At 48.1% G+C, this 25,169-nt stretch overlaps 1 protein-coding gene across 1 annotated transcript in view; it reads right to left on the bottom strand.

The window, feature by feature from the left end:
• CACNA2D3 (calcium voltage-gated channel auxiliary subunit alpha2delta 3) overlaps positions 1-21,978 on the bottom strand; it is a 1,058,385-nt gene extending 1,036,407 nt beyond the window's left edge. Inside the window, exons 1-2 of the mRNA XM_004368627.2 lie at positions 21,857-21,978; positions 21,121-21,202 (exon numbers count right to left, since the gene is read on the bottom strand). Coding sequence (XP_004368684.1) covers positions 21,121-21,202; positions 21,857-21,978 — 204 coding nt within the window. The remainder of the gene's footprint in view (positions 1-21,120; positions 21,203-21,856) is intronic.
• Between the last annotated feature and the right edge of the window lie 3,191 nt (positions 21,979-25,169).

Raw genomic sequence — 25,169 nt, 5'->3', positions numbered from 1 at the left:
AGACTGCAATCTCCACAAGGGTACCAACTGTGCCTTACTATGCTTGTCCCTATACCCCCATGCCAGCGCAGTGCCTGGGACAGAGTTGTCATTGTTGTTGATGTTACCTGCCGTCGAGTCTATTCCAACTCATAGGGATCCCATGTGTGCAGAGTAGAACTGCTTGACAGGTTTTTAAGGCTATGACTTTTTAGAAGCAGATCATGAGGCCTGTTTTCCAAGGTACCTCTGGATGGGCTCAAACCGTCAGCTTTTAGGCTAGTAGTCGAGCGCTTAACCATATGCGTCACCCAGGAACTCCCTTGGAAAGAGCAGCAACACGTAAAAACGTCTGTTGAAGGATGAATGAATGAATGAAACGTGGAACGAAGGCAGAAATCATCAATTCCAACTATCTCCCCGGGCTTCTGCTCGGTACCCGCCAGGGTCCGAGGCAGTGGTGTTCTCTCTAGTGATGCCCTCCCAACACACGACACGGAGAAAGAATTTATTATTGATGTAGTTTGACATCCTGGACTAAAAGCTGCTACACAAGAAGCAAAGTATTAATAGCCATCATCTCTCAAATTTATACTGCACTATTCAAGGGCTGAATTCAAGGACCTTTCTAAAAAGAACAGAAAGTAGGACTCATCACACTTGAGCCCCTCTGCCTCTCCTTCCCAAATGTCTTGCCCCCAAAACAGATCTGAGAAATACGATAAACAGTGAAGCATCACAGCCCACTGCAATGGAAGGAGGAAGTTTTTTTGTGATGGAGGGAGGTAGAGGGTGGGAGGTTTAAATCACCGTTGCAGTACACAACACAAAGATGATACAAACACATGTAGCTCAGTGGGAACGGCTTTCCCTACCACGCCCCAGAGGAAGAACCCTGAGTCAGGCCTTGATGGATATGGGCTATTTCAGCATCCTAGGAGGGCTTTAAAGGAGGCCTGGTGACACAATGGTTAAGCACTCAGATGCTAACCGAAAAGATCAGTGGTTTGAACTTACCAGCAGCTCTGCAGGAGAAAAAACCTGGAGATTTACTCCCGTTAAGATTATAGCCTAGAAAATCCTATGGGGCAGTTCTCCTCTGTCACATGGGGTCGCTATGAGTCGAATTCCACTCAGTGGCACGGCACCCAGTGACAACAGTGGGGCTTTGCAGTTAATTCAGAATATAAGGGTTTTATTTTCTCCAAACAGAGATGCGTTACCAGTATGTCACTCTACCACAGGATGAGAACTGATCAAATAATTCATTCCTAAACTACCATGAGGTGACATCTAATATGACAAGTCTTCTCCAGATACCACTCTGGAAAGCACATGTGTGCGTGCGCACACACACATGCTTCACCAGGAGATGTTTTTTCTCCTGGGTATTTAGGTAGCAATAAGAAGAGGAGCCAGTGGGCCCCCAGAGTTGATGGTTGTGGCTAAAGACAAGGCAGACCCTGCATGAACCTCTGCTCTGTCCCTACAATGTGGCTGGCAATCCTGAGCCTCAGTTTTCTCAGCCTGTAAAACGCATTCATTCCCACACTCATTCATTCATTTATTACACGCATATTTACTGATGGGGACTATTAGGGGAGCCGAGCCTACAGCAACGGACAAGCCAGACAAAGCCCTTGCTCTGGGGAGCCAACATTTTCTGGATGGGGGATACACTGACCTCGAAGGGTGGCTGTACAACTCAGAGAGGGTAAGAACTAAAACAATGGTTGCTGCCATTCACTGAATTCCTATGCGTGCCAGACACTGAGCTAAGCATTTCATTTTTATGATCTAATTTAACCTTCATAACAAGGCCAATGAGCTAGAGATAATCTCAAGAAGAGGTGAATGGGAAAGAGAGAAGCCCAGTAACTGCTCGAGGTCATACTATCCACAAGTGGAGCCAGGATTTGAACCCACAGCCCAACTTCCAGACCCAGGATTTGAATCTATGGCTGACATTCAGGCTCAGGATTCGAACCCATGGCTGAGTTCCAGGCTCAGGATTTGAACTCACAGCTAACTTCCAGGCCCATGAACTTAACCCCTCTGCTCCACTGCTGATGTCTGGCCCAAGAAGCCAGTGTTCCTGAGATTGCATGTCTCTGTCCCTGAGCTGCTTGGGTCACACCACAGCCTGCCCTACCCAAAGAGCCCACAGCTCTTCTTCCCTTGCACCAGCCTCGGTGGTGAACACGGCCCACTTGTTGATGCTAGCTTTTCTTTCTTTCTTTTTAATTTGGCAGTTTAAAGCAATTAACGTCATTTAGTCAGGCGTGTTATTAAGTCAACATTCAAGGGAGGTGGATCAGGGGAAATGAACATACCAGGTTATATAAATATCAATTTACTCACATCTAAAATATCACAGAGCTTCATCATATATCAAATGTTTTAGCCCTTCTATTTTTGCCTTTTACATTCAAAGATGACTCTATTCCCACACATAGCTCTAAGAGCAAGTCTGCAGTACAAGGGCTCCTGGGAGAAAATGTTAGCAATAATGTAGAGAAGAATTTACCAACACGGCATGTCACTTCTGCCTCCTCCAACATTAACTTGTTGCCATCAAGTCGCTTTCAACTCATAACGACCCTACAGGACAGAGTACAACTGCTCCAAAGGGTTCCCAAGGAACAGCTGGTGGGTTTGAACTCCTGGTCTTTTGGTTAGTGGCCGTAGCTCTTAACCATTGTGCCAACAGGGCCCCACCCTCTAACATTAGTACTACTTTATCTTCTCTCTGCCACTCGGCTAAGTCTTCCTTGTCATCTACAGAGTTTACATTGGTCTGAGTCTGCTGCCCCTTCTAGATTCCAAGCACCTTGAGCCAGGGCCAGTAGCATCTCCATACCTCCCTCTATTCCAGCAGATGCCTGGTGCAGAAAGCAGATGTTGATAGAATGGATGGACACTGGGACAAAAAGAAAGAAGAAAAAGCTGGAGACAAGTGCCTCCCATCTCCTGGTGGAGCAGACTGGAAGTGAGGTTGATCTGCCACCCTCTGGAACCATTCTGATCTCAGCATGGAGAGACCTTCACACCCCATCAAATGCAGGCCCAGGGAGAAGCAGTGAGCTGCCCCAGGTTCCCGAGCTCATCAGTGTCACAGTCAAAGCCAGAACCTAGACCCACAGACTCCCAGCCCAGAGCCCTGCCCTCTCTAGCCCTGAGACTCTGGTCCAGCCACATCATGACCAAACAACCAAAAGCAAAGGGAACCAACTCAGGAAATGCAGATCCAGATGGCAAGAAGATAAACTCTTGGGAGGAATGGGATAACCAAATCAATCTTCAGAAAACAAACAAACTCAAACAAAACAGTCACGTTTGCATCTGGGGGTAGCAGTTCTCCACCTGGCTCCTCCATCACTATCTTCTGACCTTGGGCCCAGTTTCTTCAAATGCAAAATGAGATATAACACTGTCCATGAGCTTCTTGCGAGGATTAAATGAAAGGATCCTTCTGTGCACTCACTCATTCACCAAACACTCTAGAAGCATCACCTCTGGCCATGCAAAGAAGGACAAGACACCATTCCTGGCCACAGAAAGATGACCTCTGCTCAGACAAGGCAATATGAAACCAAATAATTGCCCAGAGGTATACTGACAAATAGCAGATGCAGTGGATGCTCTAAGCAGGCAGTGACCAATACAACATAGATGAAAAATCACTTTGTAAATTCTGTAAGTGCTAAGCAAAATATCAGATGTTCTTAAGAGCAAGTCTCACCCAACCTTCCCAGCCTTCTCTTCCCTTTCGCTCACATCTCCTCCCCATCGCTCCTCGTGTGCCACTCCCATATTCTGGTTGCCTCTACCTGGGTCTCCCACAGTGCAGAGTCCAGTGGTAACACTCAGGTGGCTGCTAGCAACACGAAGAGGCTTCATGATCAAGAACCAACACCACCACTTATTAGCTGTTGTGATCTTGGGCAAGTCACTTCCTGAACCTTAATTTCCTCATCTACAAGATGGGGCTATCATAGTAGCCATCTCATGGGACTGTTCAGAAGGTGAAATGAAATTTATGCAGAGAGCTTAGCACCATGACTGGCTGATAAATGTTACCTATCAGCATCTATCACTATTATTGGGGAAAACACAGCTTTAGTCTCAAAGATCAATGCTGCACTTCCCAGGATCAAATTGAACTAGTCTGTAATTTTCCCTGGTATCACTTAGAGCACTATTTTTTAAACACATTTATTAGGTTGTGAAATCAATTTACTGGTCACAGCCAGTCTTCTAAAAAGAACAGAACAGAATAGAAAATACCAGATTGCGCTGCAGATAAGAAGGTGAAGTAATGTTACACGAAAATTGTGTCTCACATGTGAGGTTGTGTATAATGGGTTATAATGAAAAATGTTATTTCTTACTGTGGGCCACGGTCACAAAAGTTTGAAAGCCACTGACTTAGAGAAAATGCCATTTTGTGCCCAACATCCCCCCTGGGGGAGCAATCCTTGTACCTGGGAAATTAGAAGCGGCATTTTATGGGAAGCAAATGGCATCTTTCAAGCTGATGTTCACCAAACAATTTTCTGTTAAAGGGCTGGTAAACTACAGGTCCCAGTAACCTATTTGGTAAGAAGAAAAGCCGTTGGTGACAGGTCAACAAATTTCTCTCCACCTCACAAATTGGAGAATGGCCACTTCAACTCTGCTCAGTGATTTCTAAATAAACTGTCTCAACCATCAGAAGTGCACCTGGCTACCTTCTGACTTAAAAGATAAAATGTCTGACTTGCTCCCCAGCCCGTATTGCTAGAGCAGGGAAAACTTGCATTCGAGACAGCCACACTGGCGAAGGCTGGGTCACAGATGAAGTAGCCACAGCCTCCAGCCCAGAACAGCTGGGACTCCGTGTGGGCACGCAGGTGTGTGAGCGAGCCCACCATGGAGGGAGGATATGCAGAGCCCAGAAGTGGGGGAGGGAGAGAGGGTCTCCTTAGGGGAAGCTAGGAGCCTTCTAAGAATCATTTCTCAAAGCATGGTCCCCAGACCACCAACATTTGTTATAATGCAGATTCCTGGGCCCTGGACCCTACTAACTCAGTCAGAATCTCTTGGAGTGACAGCCTGGAACCATGCATTTAAACAAGCTCCCAGGGTGATATTTCTGCATGCTAAGTCGGGGTTCAGCAGCCAGGCAAGGACAGCAGGGTCAGCTCTGTTATCATAGGGAATGGCATGGGCCAAGGCACAGAGGCATGACACAGCCTGGAGTGGCTGGGGAACAGGAGTAGTGTTGTCGCTGAAGCAGTCAGGGTAGGGATGTGAAAGGTGGCCACAGCAGCAAAGGGATTTTGGCACCCAACCCAGTTCTGCACGCCTCATTGAGTATTCAATGGATGTTTGTTGAAGCAGGAAGGGAGGGAGGGAAGGAAGAAAACATTCCCAGCATTTGGCTAAAAGCAAATGTGTTCTTGTAAGTGTATTAAGATAGCTAAAGATGTTCCCAAACCATGATGTTCTACCCAAAAATGAAGCATCTGATCACTTGAACTTCTACTCAAACGAGGTTTGTGGCCTCAGGTTTCCAGATGGGTTATCAGTATTGAATAAACACCTGACTAATTGTTCTGTCTCCGACTCAATTCACCTAGCCTATGTAGATAGTGTTAAGAAGGGGAACATTCCCTGAGACAAACTGGGACAAAATATTTTGGCTGTTAAAAAGAGATACTTTGGGGGAACATTTTCTTTAGATGAAATTCAGGCTTAAATGCAATTTAATTTGAGGAAAGGTAGTAAACAGGTCCTTTTGCAAGAGAAGGCAGGGTAAGTTCTCTGGGGAGTTAGCGGGGAGTTTCAATGCACATGGGGTTGAGAGCAGATGGGACATGGACTAGGGGCTGCCTCCAAGAAGCCCATTGTGGGATGTGGGGTCCGTTCTTCCCTCTTTGGCCCCAGAGCCTGCGTCACCTGGTAGCAAGGGCCCAGGAATGGAGTCAGGATGACCAGTGTTCCAGGCTGGCCCTTTCCCGGTTCACCGTGAGACCCAGGGCACGTCACCTAGCCCGCACACCCACAGTTGGAGGGGCTGATTCCCAAGATCTCCCCTAGCCCCTAAGTCCTCTCATTCCCTTGTTAAGCCAGTAGGTCAGGCTGGAAGGTGGCAGGTGGGCATCAGATGCAGGGTCACACAGGAAACTCCAGGTGTGCTATGACATGGGGCGCCGCACTGAGCAGAAAGCTTCACGGCTGCCATAGAATGGAGGAGTTGAACGTGCCACTCAGCCGTGCAATCCTGTGTCAGGTCCTGGTATTTGGGAGAAGCAGAGGTGGAGCTAAACATTTTGCAGCAAAACTGCCCCCTATGAAATCCGTACAATTTAATTCCCACTTCCCAGCCAGCTGCTCCCCCTCATCTTACAGGGGCTGTACTCGAGGCAGACTCTGAGTGCCTCCACCAGCTGCGCCGGGGAGGAGAAGGGGTCAGCTGCACCTGCAGGACACCAGTGCAAGTAAAAACAACGCAAACTTGCTTCATGGCCTCTGCCAACGATCCCCTGCCGCGGGAAGGTGCCTGACACAGCCCATGCACCGTGGCCATGTGACATCGCCCCAGTGTGGGCAGCACTGCTCTGTGGATGCCACCTGTATGTGCAGCGGGCAGAGGAGAAGCAACCTCCAACTGCCCACAATGCACAGACTCAGCAATCCAGTCACAGCGAGACAGACAGATTGACAGGCTGACAGAAGGAAGCCCCACACTGAGAAGGTGAACTCACGCTCAGCAAACATGCACACACGCTGATGCCGGCTTGTCCTCAGAGGTCAGGTAATGACCCCACATGAAGGTGAAGGGGATGGAAATTAAAATTCACATTCCTCCCTAATGTCATTGGGAATGTGGCACTCGAGCACTTTATGGAATTAGCCGCAGCAGCTTCCTAATTGCCTTTGCCGAGTTGCCTCCCCCAGGTTGATGGTGGCAGCTGCGGCAGCCCCATCAGTCTCGCTTGGCGCTCCTCGTGCTCCCGCCCGGCACTGCAATGCTCCCACCCAGCACTGCGGTGCTCCCGCCCGGCACTGCAATGCTCCCGCCCGGCACTGCAATGCTCCCGCCCAGCACTGCGGTGCTCCCATCGCAGCTGCTCGGCTTGGCACTGCAGAGGCGCCCGGGACCCCTCAGCTCAGCCCAGCTGGGATGCCTCTAGGGGAGACTCGGCTGTGTTTCAGGGGGCTGACCAAGATGGGCTGAGATACTCCCAAGGACAGGGAGGGGGTGCCAGGCTGGGAGAAGTGAGGACCAGCTGGCTCGGCTGTCTGGCAGTCCCTGCTGACACTGAGGGGTTGTGGGTGAGGGCACCGTCTGCAGGGCTCAGGGCTGGACTGCTGGAGCTTGAAGGCAACCCCCACTTTCTGAGGCATCCACGCCTGACATGGGGGTTCATAAAAGCCGGTGCTGAGAATAAACAGTGTAAGGGAAGTGAAGGACCTGGTGCTTCGCCTCTATCAACAGCATTCTCTCCATCACCAGAGTGTCAAGGGCAAGGCTCAGCTCAGCACTCCTTCTTTGTTTATCTGTTCATTTACTAATTCATTATTCCACAAACAACCACTGATGCCCACCCCACAGACAGCTGTGTGCTAAGTGCCACAGGGGGACCCTCTCTCGATCAGAAAAGCAAGCCTGGCCTGGGGAATTTAAGGTCTAGCTTGCCAGTCTCCTCTCACCCGCCCTGAAGGAGATAAGGGGTCCTCAGGATATCTCACATCCCCAGACCTGTCAGGGGCACAGACGGGCCTGCTGGACTCGTTCCAGGCAAAATAAACCTGACCCTAGTGGGTCCAAGGGCTGTGGCCTTCAAGCTAGCCATCAATCAGACGCAGAAAAACAGAACTGTGGCTTCATAGACAGGGAAAAAAATAAGCAGAAACAAACATCCAGGAAAGATGACCAAAGAATGGGAATAACAAAAACAGAGGCGTCAACACTACCAGGCAATTCCTGGGTGGCCAGCTCTATGCTGACTGTTACATGCCTACACACCTAATCTTCCCCGTGATCCCATTTTGCAGATAAGGAACCTGAAGGCCAGAAGTCAAGCTAAGAAAGGCCAAGCTGGAACTCAAAGCCAGATCCGTCTTGTTCCAGAGCCTAAGCTGATTCTTCAACACTATGATCCATTACCATAGTGGGGGATATACAAAGCAAAACTTCACCAAATTCAATCAGACTCTCTGAAAGGCTTCTTAAGGTCAGGTCTAATGAACGGAGGGCTGCCCCTCAAAGGAAATCAAAAGATAAGTAGCATCAGTTTATTATAATAAAAGAGAGAAGTAGAGAAAGTTAGAGGGTTTACTGGGCCCTCCTTGAATTCAGCTCTCGTGCCTTTTTAATTCCATATTACGAAAGCAAACGACAATGCATCCAGACAACACCTAGACCTGTTGCAGAAACTAGGGCAAGGATGAAGTTTCCACCAACCACGCAAGTGACCGAACACTGTGCCGAGACCAAAAAAACCAAACCCATTGCCACCAAGTCGATTCGAACTCACAGCGACCCTACAGGGCAGAGTAGAACTGCCTCACAGAGTTTCCAAGGAGTGGCTGATGGATTCAAACTGCTGACCCTTTGGTTAGCAGCCAAGCTCTAATACCCAAATATCCTTAGTCTGGCCCCATCCACTCCAGGCCCCTAAACTAAGATTCACACAACCCACCTTCAAAGTCTGCAGGGTTACAGTCTCTGTCTTGGTTTCTGCAATTCTAAAATGGGAGTGATAGAACCAGCCTCAGGGGTGGTTTTGATAGCATTAAATGAAATAATACAAATAAAGCCCCTGCTATTGTTATTATTACTACTTTCTAAGAAGTCCTTGTGGGGCTCAGTGGTGGGCAGCTTTGCTGGAGGTCTCTAAGCAAGGGCTCCAGACGGCCTGATATTCAGCGGCCAACACTTCCCAGTACGTGGCAGCAACCCCTCGGGAGTAACAACGACAACAACAGCCCATCTTTCCTAAGCACTTTCTATGAGCCACTCACTGCTGAGCATTCTGTGTGCATCTCCTCATTTGGGCCTCTCAACTGCACCCTAGAAGTCAGTACTAACCTGCCCCTTTGATAGATGAGAAGGCTGAGGTTCGGCAACTGATTTGTCAGGGTCACATGACTAGTCCGTGGTAGTGTCTGGATTCAAACCTGGACGGGCCTGACTCTAAGTCTGGAACTCTCAACTCTACCCAATTCTGCCTTCCCAAGACCAGCCATACCTCTTAAAAGAAGATTTTAAAAACCAACAATCCTCTGATTTCCTTCTAAGTCCGTATAGTTTTCCCATCATTCATAATGCATTTGTTTCATGCAAAACTCTGAAAACCTTACTGTTCAAGTAGAAAATCCAGCTATGGCTCCCTAATTCTAACACTCCTGTTCCTGGGAAATGTGTATCGTTGCCTTTTTTCAATAGATTTAGTGAACTTTGAGCCCTTTCCTGAGAGGATTACATCTCATTTCAGGGTGACCAGATGCTCCTGATGTTCTGAAATACTCCAGTTTGGCCAAGGGCTGGGATTTTACATTAGTTACTCATTTTTATTAATAAAGGAAAACAGTCCATGTAGATTAGCACACCACATACACACACACACACACACACACACACGCATGCACACCTACACACCACACACGCATACACACACAAACACACATACACACACACCCTTCATAGGTTGCCTGATAGTGATTCTCTCAAAGCACACTCTGTGCACCAGTGTGCAAAAATATAGCCTTATGTCAGGACCCAGGCCCAAGCCAAGAAGAAAGAATATTCAAACTTCAGCATTTCCATCCCAGAAGCCAAATGACTACCATCTATGTCAGTGGTGCAAAATCTACGCCCACTGAACTGCTGGCGCATGATACGACCATATTACTTTAACAGAAACTTCACTGATAATAGAAATCGGCAGGAGGCTAAGAGTAAAGCTGTATGTTATGACCCGAGGCCCAAGACTACCGGCGTCCAAGGGATTTATTGCTTCCCACACGTACTGTTCTTTTTACAATATTTCTCTGCCTCTGCCTCAACAAAGCACAATGAAAAAGGCGTATGGATGGCACAGATACAAAAGGCCTCGCGCCTGCTCCTGTTCTTCTGACTTTCACCTTGCTTTGCAAATTACAGTACAATGATACGGCAGGAGCAAACCTGAACCCCACAACTGCCCACCTTGACTGTGCAAGGGACAAGATCAGGGGAATTTGGGAAAAAAGCAACCAAAAAGAAGAAGAAAATCTACCTCCCCGGGAACATAATAAATGCTTTTGTTTGCCATTGTTCTTCTGTCACATTAAATGAGCATGACATATACTGCCTTAATTTTATGAACTCATCATGGGATCACAGTGACAAAAATTCCAGAAGTCTCTCTCGCTCTTCACGAATCAGGAAGCAGGACAGTATGACTGAGAGAGTAGCCGGGGAACTAAGGCTTCCGATGTGCCATGCATTGTTCTAAGCTCCTCACACATTCCCTCGCTGAATCCTCCCCAAAGCCCTACGAATGTTATTAGTTCTCTTCTATCAACGAGCAAACCAAGGCCCAGGGAGATTGAGCTAGTGAGCAGCCGGGCAGAACTCAATTCCACAGCCTGTGTTCTTCTTGTAAGATCTCTTTTCAGCTGTGCATGGTTTATTGCCATAGAAATCTGTCGTTAACTGTTGTCGGCCCCCAACTCATAGTGACCCCATGGTCAATGGAATGAAATGCTGCCCGATCCTGTGCCATCCCCAGGATTGGTTATGGATTGGACTGTGGCAATCCATAGGGTTTTCATTGGCTGATTTTCAGCAGTGCATTGCCAGGTCTTTCTTCCTAGTCTGTCTTAGTCTGGAAGCTCCACTTAAAACCTGCTCAGCAACACAGCAACATGCAAGCCACCAAAGTCTCAGGAAAACAAGTCGAACCATTACGCGGCTGATGCACACGCTCACCACACTTAGGGACCTGAGAAAAACCCATGAACTGTGGTTTGACCTCTGGGGAAAAACACAATGGGAAAATGCTCCTTGGTCTCTGCAGAAGAGTCAAGTCCTCATGTCTGAGCTGTGACTGGATTCCTGGTAAAGTCGTCCCTTTTCCTGCCAGCTCCACCTTCCAGGCCAAGAACAGTGGGAAGGGCTGCCCAACACAACCGCCTCTCCCCTGCCAACCAGGGCCCCATCAGTCAACTCTGCCACACTCTCTTAGGAACGGTTCGAGTCGCTCAGCTCAAACTGGAAGTTGGGGAGTTGTTCCTAGCCCTGTGGGGGCCCAACAGCCCACAAAGCTCGTCCTCGCTGCTAGAGAAGACATGTCATGCAACCCCACCTGAGAACAAGTCTGGGAAAAAGAAACGGTGAGAATGACCACATCCTCTGGTCCTGCAGTGGGTCCTACAGACACAACTCCAGCCCGTGCTCAGTGGGATCAGCCCACATAGGAGGCACGTGCTGTAGAGAAAGGGCACAGGCTTGAGAGTCAAAAAAGGTTAAATCTGAGTCCCAGCCCTACTATGTGGCAGCAGATAAGGGCCAGCTCTTCCACCTCCCTGAGCTGCGGGACCTACCCACAAAATGTAGATAACACGAGCCACCTCCGAGTGGGACTAAGGATCAGATCGGATGTCTTCCATTACCAGCTTAATACAGAGAACATTTTGCTCCTTCTCAGCACCCCAAGAAAAATGTCCATTTCCTTCTGGTACAGCCTCAACCAACGCTCTCTTTATCTGAGCAGTTATGATCTTGGTGGATTTGCAGACTCTGTAGCTCTGAAACATTTGGAGACCCAAGCAGCTCTTGGGTGCTTTTCTGAACCACTCAGTCCAATCAGAGCCACCAGAACTTGCGCATGTTTAATTTCGTTACTGATTTCTGACTTCCAGTGCTGATTATAATGGCCTTCTGTATAAACAATTTTTAAAAGTTATGCTCCTGTAACAACAAAAATCCACCTCCGTGATTTCAAAGCGTCTGTGTTTATATTTGCTCAAAATGGAGGAGCAAGCTCCACTCATTCTATTTCTTTAAGAAGAACACCATTGGACTGCCGATGCTCAAAGGCCAAAAGGCAGCAAAAGAAGGCTTTTTAAGGAAGCTCTGAAGATGAGGAAGGCAGTGCCAGTGGAAAGAGCCAGGGAACACGGGCCGTTAGCTCCCTGCCCTTTGTTGCCCCCTGTGAAGTGGTGACCGACTGCAGGCCCCACACATCACTTCACCCCCCTGCCCCTTGAGTGAAGGAAAGCCACCATCCCCCAACAAGACACACTGTCCCCTGACTGGTCTCCAGCACTGTTCCTCGGAATGTCACTGGGAGAAGTCTAGAGTTCTCCAAGGCCAAACAGGAAGAAATCCACAGGAGGTAATGCCTGGAATGCTGTCCAAGAGGGCATCTGGATTTATGAGTGTCCACACTGGCTTCTGGATGAGTTTTCACAGTGGGGGGAATGGCTGCGTGCACTGGGCCTCACTCTGGGCTGTGGTACAGACACAGCCATTTTCCTCAGTCTGACGCACTAACTAGACAGCAGGGCTGAGCAAGGGAGGAGGCAGGGCAAGCAGCAGGGAGACTCGGTTGGACTGGGCATCTCTCCTGCCCTCAAGGAGAAGGGAGCTGACCACAGGGGCAGGCACTGGCTGAAGCTGCTTTAGCTGCATCCTCCTTCTTCTCTGAAGTTCCTCGTTCCATGAGATTCTCCCCATCAGGTACTAAGTTGGGAATTACCTTCCTACATCCAAATACCTGGCACTCACTCATTCACTTACTTGTTTATTTACTTCGTCAACATGTATCTATGGATCCCATATAGGTTATGCTCCACAGGTTGTCTGAAGAGCTTGTATTATATGTTGTTGTTGCTCTTAGGTGCCATCGAGTGGGTTCCGACTCATAGCAACCCTATGTACAACAGAACGAAACACTGCCCAGTCCCACGCCATGCCCACAATAGTTTCTATGCTCGAGCCCATTGTTGCAGCCACTGTGTCAATCCATCTCATTGAGGGTCTTCCTCTTTTTTGCTGGCCATCTGCTTTACCAAGCATTATGTCCTTCTCCAGGGACTGATCCCTCCTGACAACATGTCCAAAGTATGGAAGATGTAGTCTTACCATCCTTGCGTCTACGAAGCATTCTGGCTGTACTTCTTCCAAGACGGATTTGTTCGTTCTTTTGGAAGTCCATGATATATTGAATATTCTTCACCAACACCCCAATCCAAAGGCATCAATTCTTCTTCAGTCTTCCTTATTCATTGTCCAGCTTTCACATGCATATGATGTGACTGACAATACCATGGCTTGAGTCAGACACATCTTAGTCTTCAAGGTGACATCTTTGCTTTTCAATACTTTAAAGAGGTCTTTTGCAGCAGATTTGCCCAATGCAATGCATCTTTTGATTTCTTGACTGCTGCTTCCATGGGTGTTGACTGTGGATCCAAGTAAAATGAAATCCTTGACAACTTCAATCTTTTCTCCATTTTTTCTCATTTTTTCCCCACTGTATTGTATAGTGGGACTATAATGATCATAACCCGCTGGTAGGGAATTTTTATGTGTCAGGTACCATAATAAGAGCTTTGTGTGTTTTATTTCATTTAAACCTCACCACAGGATGTGAAGTAGAAGGTACTGGTCTCCTTTTACGCTTAAGGGTGTAGATTCAGAAACGTTAAAGTACATGTCCAAGGTCACCGAGCTAGGATATGGCAGATGTGAGACACAAATCCAAGTCCATCTGACTCCAAGACTGTGTCCTCTCAGCTGTTACCCCAGGCTTTGTCTCGGAGTAATTCTCCAGATCTTATTTCATCTCTTCTTCCCAAACACCCATGAGGTAGAGAAGTACAGGACAGTTTGTCAAACAGAAACTGAGGTTGACAAAGATCACACAAAGACAGAAGAATGCAGCATCATGGTCAGGTGTGCGGACTCTGGAAGCCCAGCTGGCTTCCCATTAGCTGGTCACCTTGGAAAGGTTGCTTTACTTCTGTGAGCCTCGCCTTCTGAATCTGTAAAATGGGATGAAAAGTAATCCCCACCTCATAGGGTCATGGGGAGAATTTAATAAGATGACATATATAAAGCGCTTGTCATAGTATCTGGTATGCAGGAGCTGCAGAGCAAACGCTACTCAGGGCCCCATTATTACTATTTGATTAAGTGATTTGCCCAAGGCTATGCAAGAAATGCATACAGAAAAGATAAGAAGACAGATGCCAGCACTCCCAAGCCAGTGACTTTTCCTATAATGAAAACGCATCTCCAAAGATGTCATCTCTGAAGATGCTCCACATTCTCAACCTACTACTATGTAGTTCATAAAGTAAGGAAATGATTTCACTGAAGAAGGAACTAGAGTGGGCCAGGGAAGCCTCGTAGACTAAACGGGGCTGCTAACAACAAATGAGGCTGAGAGAACAAGTTGCCGAGCAGGAAAAAGAAAAAGCCAAAACAAGAACAGTCTGATCTTAAGGGGTCTTAGCCAGGGCCAGCTTCATGGGCTCTGACTGGGCTTAATGCTCTGCAGTCACCATCTTGAAATTCTTAATAATTGTTAACAAGGGGCCCCACATTTTCATTTTACACCGGGACCCACAAATTATGTAGCTGGTCCTGGTCTTAGCAGGTCGTCAGATTCTAGTTGCTTCCAAAAGCCCAAATGTTGGACAAATCCCTGCCTGGTGGACTGGGTCACTCGGTTCTGCCCTGCCACCCTGGCTCACTCCTTCAAGTCAGCCTCTCTAGCAGCCCAAGAGAAGAACAAGAACAGTCTTCCTCCTCAGCAGGCAGCATCTGGCACATTAGGGGATGAGCAGCATCCATTTGTATTAGTGCGTGCACACATGCACATACACACAAACTTAATAAGTACAAGGTAACGACAGTTGCAAGCCCCGAATATCGACCGGCAGTTGCTTCACCTAAAGTGGATAACCAGAAGTCTGTTCGGTGAATCCACGGTAATTCACAGCACTGCCCAACTTGCCCGTCCAGACAATTTACATAGATAACGGCTCTTTTAATCTTGGGAGGGTACTGTTTGTCGATGCCAGGTGCCAAGATAAATAATCCGAAGTACACAAAGTGAAAAATGGCCATCTATTTCTTGTCAAAAGGTAACGCTCTCTTTTCCAATATGACCTTGAAATGCCCATTAACAGTTTGGCCTCCAAGTTGTTTATATTCAGAATCTTGATTTAGGGTAACTGGGAAGCTAGGCAATGTATAAATGAAATACAATTTGTAAATTTAATGCCTTATTTAAACAGCCTTGGAATGGGCACCCAAGCAGTATTGTTCAAAGCAACGGAAACTGAAACATTTACATTTATTAAAAACTTGCTGGACCCCTTTCAAAGTTGTGATTGTAAAATAACTTTCTTCTGAAAACTGACAGGCTGGCTATGCACAGAGACGTTCCCTAAAACGCATCAGTAATACAAATGCCCAGTATGCCGAGGGCCAGCTGCAGCCCAGGCCAGAGGACGGCATTGTAAAGGGGTCTCTGGGCCAGGCTTTACATTTCAGGAACAAGGTCAGGTGTAATCGGCTGCTCCCTAAATACTAGGTACAATCAAGAGAAATCAAGCACCCTCCTCCTCCTCACTACGTCAGTTGCTCCCCTTGAAAGGGAGGCTAAGACTTGTCTAATGGACCAAAGAGGGCTGGTGAAGATCACATCAGCGCTGCCAGAGGGCTGACATTAGGAACCACCCTTCTCACAGAATGATACCCAAAGGCATCACGGCAGTCGCTCAAGATGAAACATAGTCCGTTATGTCTCCTGTATAGAAATTACATTAAAAGGAAAGAATATCTCTCTTATAAGCTAATTCATAGTTGGCATTTTACAACATTTAATTTTTTTCTCAGTCTCCGTCATAGCAAACCTCTAAGTCAAATCACAGTGTCCCAGGGAACACACAATCTGCCAAAATTTTCCGTCTAGAAGATGCCGTGGGTCTCAACTCAGGAGGCGGTTTCAGCAAGTACTGTGACTGTGGAAGATGGGGAACTCCTGAAATAAAGGCCACTCTCTTCTGATGGAGGATGTACACCTGGGTAAAGGAAAAGCCCACCTGCTGGCATTCACGACTGCAAATCTCAGTTAAGGATAGCCCTAAAACAAAGCACCCCTGCGTGCGAATGCAGGCTTCTTAAGCAAGTCCAACATGCGGAGTCATTTATCAATCCCTGTAAGGGGGAGCACTAATACCAAACGAGGATCAGTTAATGACTGAAAATTGCAAACTTGCACTTCCGTGCAGAGAGGCTGCAAACCAATCACCTGGAGGGGCCGCAGGTGCTCAGGGGAATGGTTTCACATTTTCATCACTCTTGTTCATCCTAATACACGGCTATGTCTTCATCACAAACTGGAAACATGGACTGTGCTTGCCCATGTCCGACAGATTCCGTAATTATTAGGTGGTTTCGTGTTCGTGTTTTTACCTGAAAGTACAGTATTAACTTCATAGTGAAAAAATAAATAGAATAAAACTAGCCTGAGGTCACCATACTACTCAGTCAAAATTAATAGTCAACACTGGAATAAAAACCTAAAGTCTTCCCTGACAAGAAAACCATGTCTATTATTTTCATTTCCCTTAATTTTGACGAGGATCTGTAAATCTTCTGACCAATACGGGCTGCAGCGGTTCCTAAAGCAAAGAAAAATCAAGGTAGAAATATACCCAAGAGAAAAGAAATTTAAAGAAAAAGAGAGAGAGAAAGGAAAGAAGGAGATATACAAACAACAAAAAGCTCAGACAAAAACATAACAAATCCACACATACACACACTCAAATACTTTCATCTGAACAGCAAGCAACCATGTATGAATTCACATGTGAAATCTGATACAAAGCTTGAGTAAGAGCACAGACTGAATGCGAACTGGTTTACCCTACTCTGCTAATGTCCTTGTGATCGGGCTAATGAGACCGAGAAACCAAACTGAAAGACTGAAAACTGTCATTTCAGAGACTTCAAGACTTTTTAAAAAATACTCTGTGAGGGAAAAGTCCAGTAATTTGAAGTGGTGCCATGTATTCAAGCATCAGCAGCACAGGATGAATGCATTAATCTTGCAGGATGGCAGGTAACCGTGTTTCTTCAACAACGTTGAGTGCCTCCGCCATAAAAGCAATCTGTAGAGTGTCAGGCTTCCTACAGGCGGCACAGCACCGCTACCAAATCCCTGATAAGTGAATATTCCTATTTAATTATTTAAAAGTCCATCGATTTCCACATTGATGAAAAGTCATAATTATCAAAATGGTTTAAAGAACCAACCTTTTACTTTGCTGACTCTGTCCTGTGGAAAGAGACATCAAGTTTATCTATTAAAGCCGCCCTCTCAATAAATAGTTGATAATGCAAAGCCTGGTTGTGCATTCCAGGAAGTACATGCTTGCTAAGTGCTGTATGAGGCGTCCAAGGTGAATGTCAATTCTTTACTACATTGGCAGAGGCACACATCACCTGTACTTGCACTGTGTAGTTATCATCACGATTCTGGAAAATGTAATTGGAACCCTTCAGTCCCATGAACATTCATTCCTTGAATGCAGGTCTAAATAGAATGACAAGCCCAGCTCCTGAAGAATTCTCCCTAAGGAGGATAAAATGAGAATCATGCCTTTTATTTTGAAAGTTAGAGGTGTAGAGGCCATGAGTTTAATGGCATAGGTTACCAGACCTACTGAAATGCTTCTCACTGAGCCCCCAAATATAGAGGTAATGAAACCATGCCTCCCCAAAAGAATCCAAACAAAGCTCATTCTTTAGAGAAAATGAAGCAAGACAGAGGCAACTGAATACTGGCATGAATACGTCAAATTGGAAAGTTAATTAAAAGTTGAAGTGAATCAAAACCCTTGCAGCGCCTGCCAGCTAAGGCGGGCACGAGACATACAGAGCAGCACACCAGCACCTCCCTTGCAGGGGCCCGCTATTCTGTAACAAGACACAGGGAGCAGCACACCAGCACCTCCCTTGCAGGGGCCCGCTATTCTGTAACAAGTGTAAACCCTCTGCAGAGTAACTGCAACTCCAACACACAAGCCCTAGGCGCTTCCATTCTGTACTGAAAACACACAACTCTGCTAAAAACGTGGCTCTCCAGGTTTCGTAAAATCAAAAATATCCTCTTTACAAGCAACTGATAGGTTGCTATTCCTGTGTTTGGCAAGGACAAAGAGAAGAAAAAACAGGGAAGTCTACCGTTGAATACCTAATGCATTATTATAAGCCAAAGTAGTGAGAGCCATGGCGTTAGATTCAGGAATAAGTGATGAAATATTCTTCTTTCTGAAGCCATAACAATGGGGTACACTGTTAAATGTTTGTATTTACATTAATGAAATCAGTAATAACAATGCTACTGTGAATTATATTACCTAATAAAAACACTGTTACCAAAATGGCAGTTTTCCCAGCCTCCAAATACCTTAAAATAGATGGCCTATTATTAGTTAACTTATATGTGGAATGATTACTTTGTAAAGTTTTTGCCTTAGTGCAAAAATTACTAAACTTCCATTCTAAAACTGAACATACTGTATCAGTTCCCAGCATGAAGTGTCAATAACAGAAACTACATAGAATACATGAAATTATACGGTGGTATATAGTGTACTTAACTGAAAATCAAGTTGAAAGGACCATGCCTTAAAAGCGCAATTACAGTTTTTATACAACATGGTATTGTCACCTCTGAGTCCTCTTAACACAGCGCGAACACATTTTCCAACCAAGTTTTCTACCTCATTCTGAGAGCATCTTAACTGTTAAGAATGCAGTGATGTGACGGAAGGGTGCTACAATTTGGACTTAGAGGAGTAATTCTCCGGCAACCTCATGCAAATAGCCAGAAGCCTGAAAATCAGCAAGAGAGAGGCAGTCGTCTCCTTGCTTTTCTACATGAGGTCGTGCCTGCCACACTCTGAGCACCTCGGGTCTTTTCCCATTCATACTCTGAACTCTCTAAACCAATGCTCATGCTAATTTTTAAAATACAGTCACATCTGGGAGCAAGGGCCCAAGACCGCAAAAAGATACCTGCAAAAATGCTCCCTGAGTTGCCTGACCCAATCCATCCATCATTCATGGAGACCTTGCCAAGCAGGTCAGAGCCATGGCTATTTCAGGACCCCTATGGCAAACAATTGCAACTCAAGTGCTAGAGCCAATACCCACCCTGGAACCCAGCGCCAAGCCACACCACACCTTCCCCCCACATCAGATTACAAAATGCCAGGCAGCAGCAAGAAATGACAACAAAGCCATAAACAGCTGGAAATAATTACACAATTGTCGAGCTGCACACGTGACAAAAGCAAAACTAGGCTTATGAATTCAATATCAGAAAAGGATGCTGATGAGAAGGTAAGAGAAGCATTTTAGCTGTTTCTAATTTGCTATTATAGAGCAGCCAATAATAGTGTTGATGGGGTTTTGTTTAGCGTGTGTGTGTGTATGTGTGTGTGTGTGTCATTTCAGAGAAAATGAAAAAAATTTTTTTCATCTGTTCCTACAACACGTAAGATAGAAAATAGGTAAGCATAACCCGCCCCCCCCAAAAAAAAATCCACAGGCTCTGAAGGCATTTTTTCAGAGTTGCTACAGCTGAACTATGACATGCAGATGAGAAATATTTCTTTAAAGTTATTCAAAATGTTCTTTTCTTTAAAAGCATAAGGAAAATACAGAGGCAACGTGATAGTCCAGAACTCTGCCCATCGACATCAGACACATGAGCAAAATGCCAAAGCAAGGTAGGGACTTGTCCAGAGTAAAAGAATACTAAGGAAAGGCAACGCCTGCAGTTTCCAGGTGGGCTACGGGTACCTAAACTACCATCTTCCATAAAGGCACACCTTAGCTTCAAGTTTTTAACAGCTGCCTATAATAATTCAACGAACTCTTTCTCAAATAACCAAGTGGAGCAAACAGTCTTTCCAGGGTTTTATGGAATATGGCTATTGGTAATTTTTAGGCCAGAATAACTTCTGTCATTCCTTTTTGGGTTGCTACTTTATTACGATATTTGGATTTCATGTGACAAACTGTTTCATATAATGTGCCCCAAAACGCAACTCTTAGAAGTGGAATGCCATAAATAAAATACGTACTCGGTTACCAGGCAGCATGCATAACACATATGGTACATTGGCCCAAAAACCACATTTAAAAATGCTAAAAAGTTAACTTAACAATTTAAGCCGTTTCTACCCATTTTCAGAGAATTATTCCCTAAAGGCCCATTTATTTTTTATCACTGAGAGAATAGTTGGGTTAATCCTGTTGATTTGCTAACTTGAAATTCTTTTAACCGCTCTAATCTCTTCTCTCCAGCCCCTTTTTTCTATTTCTTGGAGGGGAGGAGAGAGGACCATATATCTCACCATGTAATTTTAAACATAACGCTGCCGGTTTGAATTAAAATTGATGCAGCTTCTGATAACAGCCCAATAATCCATTCTCCATTCTCATTACTCTCCAGAATTATATGGACGCAGACCAATTTCTTAAAGTTTGTAGACTACTCTCATAGGTTATTACCCGGCAGTGCAGCTGAGTGGAAAGATAACCACATTCATTCTCCTTATCTGTAATGATGTAATGCATCCCAGCCCTGGGTCTAGATGATTGGGGAATAATGGGATTGTACAACCGCAGGGATGACAAACAATAGTCCAGCATGTTTCTCTGATGCACTAAACCTCACGCCTCCATCGCAAGGTGAAAGGCATCACAAAATAGGCACTCATTTTGCCCCTAGGATGAAGTTAGCATTTTTTGGCCAGAAGAGCATCTGCTTTCACACGGAAACAGCAATACCAACACTGAGAGGAGAGCCCCATGCAAAAACACTCAGTTTCCGAGCCCAGCCAGGACAGTGCGAGTGAGTATCCTGCTTTTCTTTGTGTTTAGAATCAAGTGTCATCTAAAAATAACCGGTTGGTGAGGAGAAGTCACTGCACAGTACAATGCCAAGAACCCAGGGATCAGAGACACCTCTGATAACTGATGATGCTCTGGGCTCATGTCTGTTTGGAAAACTAAATCTGCCTCCATTTTCTGTGCTGGAAAATCATCACTTCCTGCCACCACTGAAATCTTACCTTTTGCAGTAGCTGAGAGCCAGAGTACTTAGCAGCAATGGATTTTATCTCCCCACCAAAAGCGGAGGCCCAGAGCTTCACCCTGCAGGGAGAAAGGGCACAGGAAGAAATGTAACACCCGTGTCACAGTCAACACGCACGCACATGCACACAGGGGGCTGGGGTTGAAGGAGCAGAGCGGTATCACAATTTAGAAAAAAAAAAGAAAAAGCGCCTTGGTAGAAACTGCCAGCATCAAACTGCAGAGCGCAGCGCGGGAGGGGGCCCGGTGAGGGTCTCATAGTTCAAAACGTGCAAAGTCTCGCAGGCTCTCTAAAAAGACCACTGGGTTTTATTTTAATTACTGCCTGAGGACTTGGCCACCCAAACTAGCATCCTCTGGCAAATACTATGAAACCCACCCTCCCCCACTCCCAAAAAAGAAGCGAGATGGTAAGATAGCAAAGAGGGGGTAATTAAAGACCCGTGGAAGTTGGATTAGGTAAACAAGCTCCAAAGTTGGTGCCACACCTGAGGTGAGCATCTCCAGTTCTCACTCGCCAACCCCAGGGAGGGAGCAAGAGGATCCCACCCCAGCCTTGTCGCCCGACGCCGGTCTTGAAAGGCAGGTGCGAAAGGCGAGGCCGGCGCCCGCGGCAGGTCCTTCCCAGCCGCACCTGCAGGCTCCCAAACTTGGGCACAGCGGGTTGGGGGCCTCTGGGTCCCCTCCTCCGGCGGCGCAGGACCCAGCACTTACACGGAGAGCGGGATCTGCTGCTCGGAGCGCACCACGTCCCCCAGGGCGACGTAGAGAAGCGCGGCGGCGAGGAGCGCCGAGGCCCCCCGGGACGCGCCGCACTGCGAGCCTGGCCCGGCCATGCTGGGCTCCCTCTGGCGCGCAGGCGGCGGCAACGAGAGCGGCCGCGGGGAACTGCGCGGAGCGGGCGGCGGGCGAGCGCTCAAGGCTGCCTTCTCCGCGCCGCCCAGCCTGCTTCTCGCGCGCCCGGCTCACTTAGGGAGCAGAAAAAGGAGCGGGGGGAGGGCGGAGAGGAGGAGGGAGGGGAGAGAGCCGGGGAGGGAGGCGGGTACGGGAGGAGGGAGGCAGACGCGTCTCTCGCAGCGGCGGCCGCCTGGCCCCGCCTCGGCGGCCCCAGGGAGTCCGGCTGGCCGCCGCGGGAGGGCAGGAGGCGCCGTGCGGGCAGGGACTCGCAAACTCCAGTGTCCTTGGTCGCGGCGGAGCGCGCTCCGCCTCACCTCACCCGACCCACTGCGGCCGCCGAGTTCTCTACAACTCCGCAGTCCGCCGCCCTGGACGCGACTCTCGGCTGGCCGGGGCCGCCCCCGGGTCCTGGAGACCCGAACGGGGGTGGGGGTGGGGGCGCAGGAGGGAGGCGAAGGGTCGGGCGCGGCGCCCCGCACTTTGCTAGTGGCAGCTTCGAGCCGGCGCCGCACGCCCAGTTCGCCCCTGGGCCCGGCCGGGTCGGAGGCAGCGGGGTCAGGTCCTGCCGAGCCTAGAGGGGGCGAGGCCCCTACCCCCGCCGCCTGATTTTCCGAACGGTGCCGGGGAAGAGGCAGAAGTCTGAGGAAGGAGCTGGGGCTCGCGGCGGCAGACGGGGTCGCACGCGGGGAGCCTCAGTGTGGGGATGGGACAGGGGGCTCTGCCGATTCCGGCGAGGGCACTGCTGCGCCCGCAGCTGCTCCTCCGGTTGCGGCGCCTAGCAAAGAAAGGCACGGAGGGCGGCGCTGTGGCCGCATCGCGGACGCGCGAGCGCGTGGGGTCCCCGCATCGGCCCGCAGCGGGAGCGTCCCTGACGCGCCTGAACCTGGCCCGAGGGCTTTCGAGCAGCTCGCGCTCCAGCAGGGTGAGGCCCCGGGTTCGCGCCGCTGCGGCGAGTGGTGGTAGCTGGGATGTCAGGGATGGGAAAGGAAGCAAATGTGGCGCCAAGTGGATCCTGACCGGCGGACTCCCCGGATTTCGGAAATAAAAGAGCCCTCCGAGCCCAGGAGGATCTCCCTCTTCCCCTCCGACCCCACTCCACTGGGCGGTAGCCCCCTGAGTGCAGGCGGGGACGCATTCTGCGGGCCCGCTAAGGAACCGGAGAGATGAAGTCAGGGGAACTCCTTGGTGTCTGGGGAGCCAGGCTTTTCCCGCAGCCACTCTCGCCGGTGCCCCCACCTAGGGACCCGGGTTTCGGAGCCCCTCGCCCCATACAAGGTCTGGAGTGTGACTGGGAACTTTGTGGAGCCTCGCGCGGGCGGGCAGTGAAGACCGATCCAAGTGAGGCTGAGTCATCTTTGCTGGGCTAAACACAACTCAGGTGACCTCGCGGGGCTGTGCACTCTTCATGTCGCGCCGCGGGATGTCCCAGCGCGCCCGTCGTCAGTGTTTGCTTTATTTGTATGACTTTCTGCAACAACGGCTTTGCATTTGTCCCTGTCACGCGCCCTCTGCCTCAGCACCCTCAGGTTCCTGGGAAGTGGGTAAGGGTGGGCTTCAGCTTCCTCCTGGTGGTGTCGGGCGCGGATCCAAGCCGGCTCTCTTGCCCAGTAGTCACTGGGAAAAGTTACCCCAGCAGATGTTGGGCTTGATCTCAGACTTGGCTGCGCGGGGAAGTGGACTAAAGAGGGCCCATCTGCTACTTTTTCTGAGCGCGGGGAGACCCTCCCGGGGAGACCCCCACCCCCCACCCCGGCTTCTGCGGGTTCCGCAGGCCGAGCTCCCACCCCCCGCAGCGCAGAGAATAGGCCCTGCCCCGGGAGCCTCAGGTGCGCCCCGCCCACAGGCAGCGTCTACAATCTCCACGGATGACTAACCAGTTACAATGAATTCTTCGCTTCTGTGCACACCTCCCACCTATAGAAGCGCGCCAGCCTTTCCCAAACCGAGCAAAGCATGGCCTGACCCCCGGCCACTCAGACTCGGGGGCTGCAAGAAAATTAATTTCCCTGGTTGTCAAAACAGAGGGGCCTCCTTTCTAAGCGAATGAATGAATAAATGAGCTAATGAGTGAATGCATACTAACCCTCATTAGTAAGGCTTCAATCTATATGGTATCTATATGCTAACAGCCCTTCATGTATTCACTCGTACATTCGGTACATAATTGTTGAGCATTTTCTATGTGGCAGGCACAGTAGGACATGCTGGGGATCCAGTGGTGAACAGATCAGGCCACCTGCCTTCATGGAGCTTATATACTAGGAGGAAGATGAGCTTTAACCAAGAATCATAATGGCAGATGCATAATTATACTCTTTGACAAGGGATCAATGACAGCGTTTGAAGAAAAGAGTATCCATAACATCCATACTATTGTTATCTCTATTAACTGATGAGAAAATTGAGGTGCAGCAAATAATACAACTTAACAGGATTTACACAACTGCTTGGTGCTGGGCTATATTACACTGGCAAATGGAGAACCACTTGGGTACCAAAATCACGAAGGTGTTTTATAATGAAGTCATTATGCTGTGTCAGCCTGACACAGGTAAACTCTCCAGGTGTTTCAGGGCAACTAGAGAGTCACAGTTCCAGGAGGGACATCTTGAGCATCTGTTACTTTATTATACACACAGGTCATCTTAAAGAGAACACTATGCACACTGCATTTAAGACGGGTCCCACTCAATATTTCCTATTCTCTCAAATGAAAAATATTTAAACTATCTGCTGTTAATAAATTCAGAACTCAGCAGTGTCAAAAAGAGTTGGGGAACTACCAGTTATACACTCTGTCAGTCTTCCCAGAAAGACAAAATTCAATGAAAGGGATATCTAAACTATCTAGTCCCACACTCTTATTCAACAGAAGAGGACATGAGGCCCAGAAGAGTTTAGCAAGTTGTCCAAAAAAGTAGAACCACTTCAAGGAGGGTCTCCTGGCTTTGGTCCAGGAGGCTGGTGCAGCCACACCAAGCCAAGGGACAAAAAGCCCCTTCCAACAGGCCCAGTACAGCACCAGGGCACTGGATCCTGCCTGCCATTTTCACGTGAAGGCCTATGTTTCAACACCCTATTTTCAGGTGGCTGCCACCTATCTGTCACTCTCTTGTACTGTGGGGGCTTG

This window comes from Trichechus manatus, unplaced genomic scaffold (assembly GCF_000243295.1).
Source record: "Trichechus manatus latirostris isolate Lorelei unplaced genomic scaffold, TriManLat1.0 scaffold00001, whole genome shotgun sequence".
Taxonomy (NCBI): Eukaryota; Metazoa; Chordata; class Mammalia; order Sirenia; family Trichechidae; genus Trichechus; species Trichechus manatus.
This window is presented reverse-complemented; position numbering and strand designations above follow the sequence as displayed.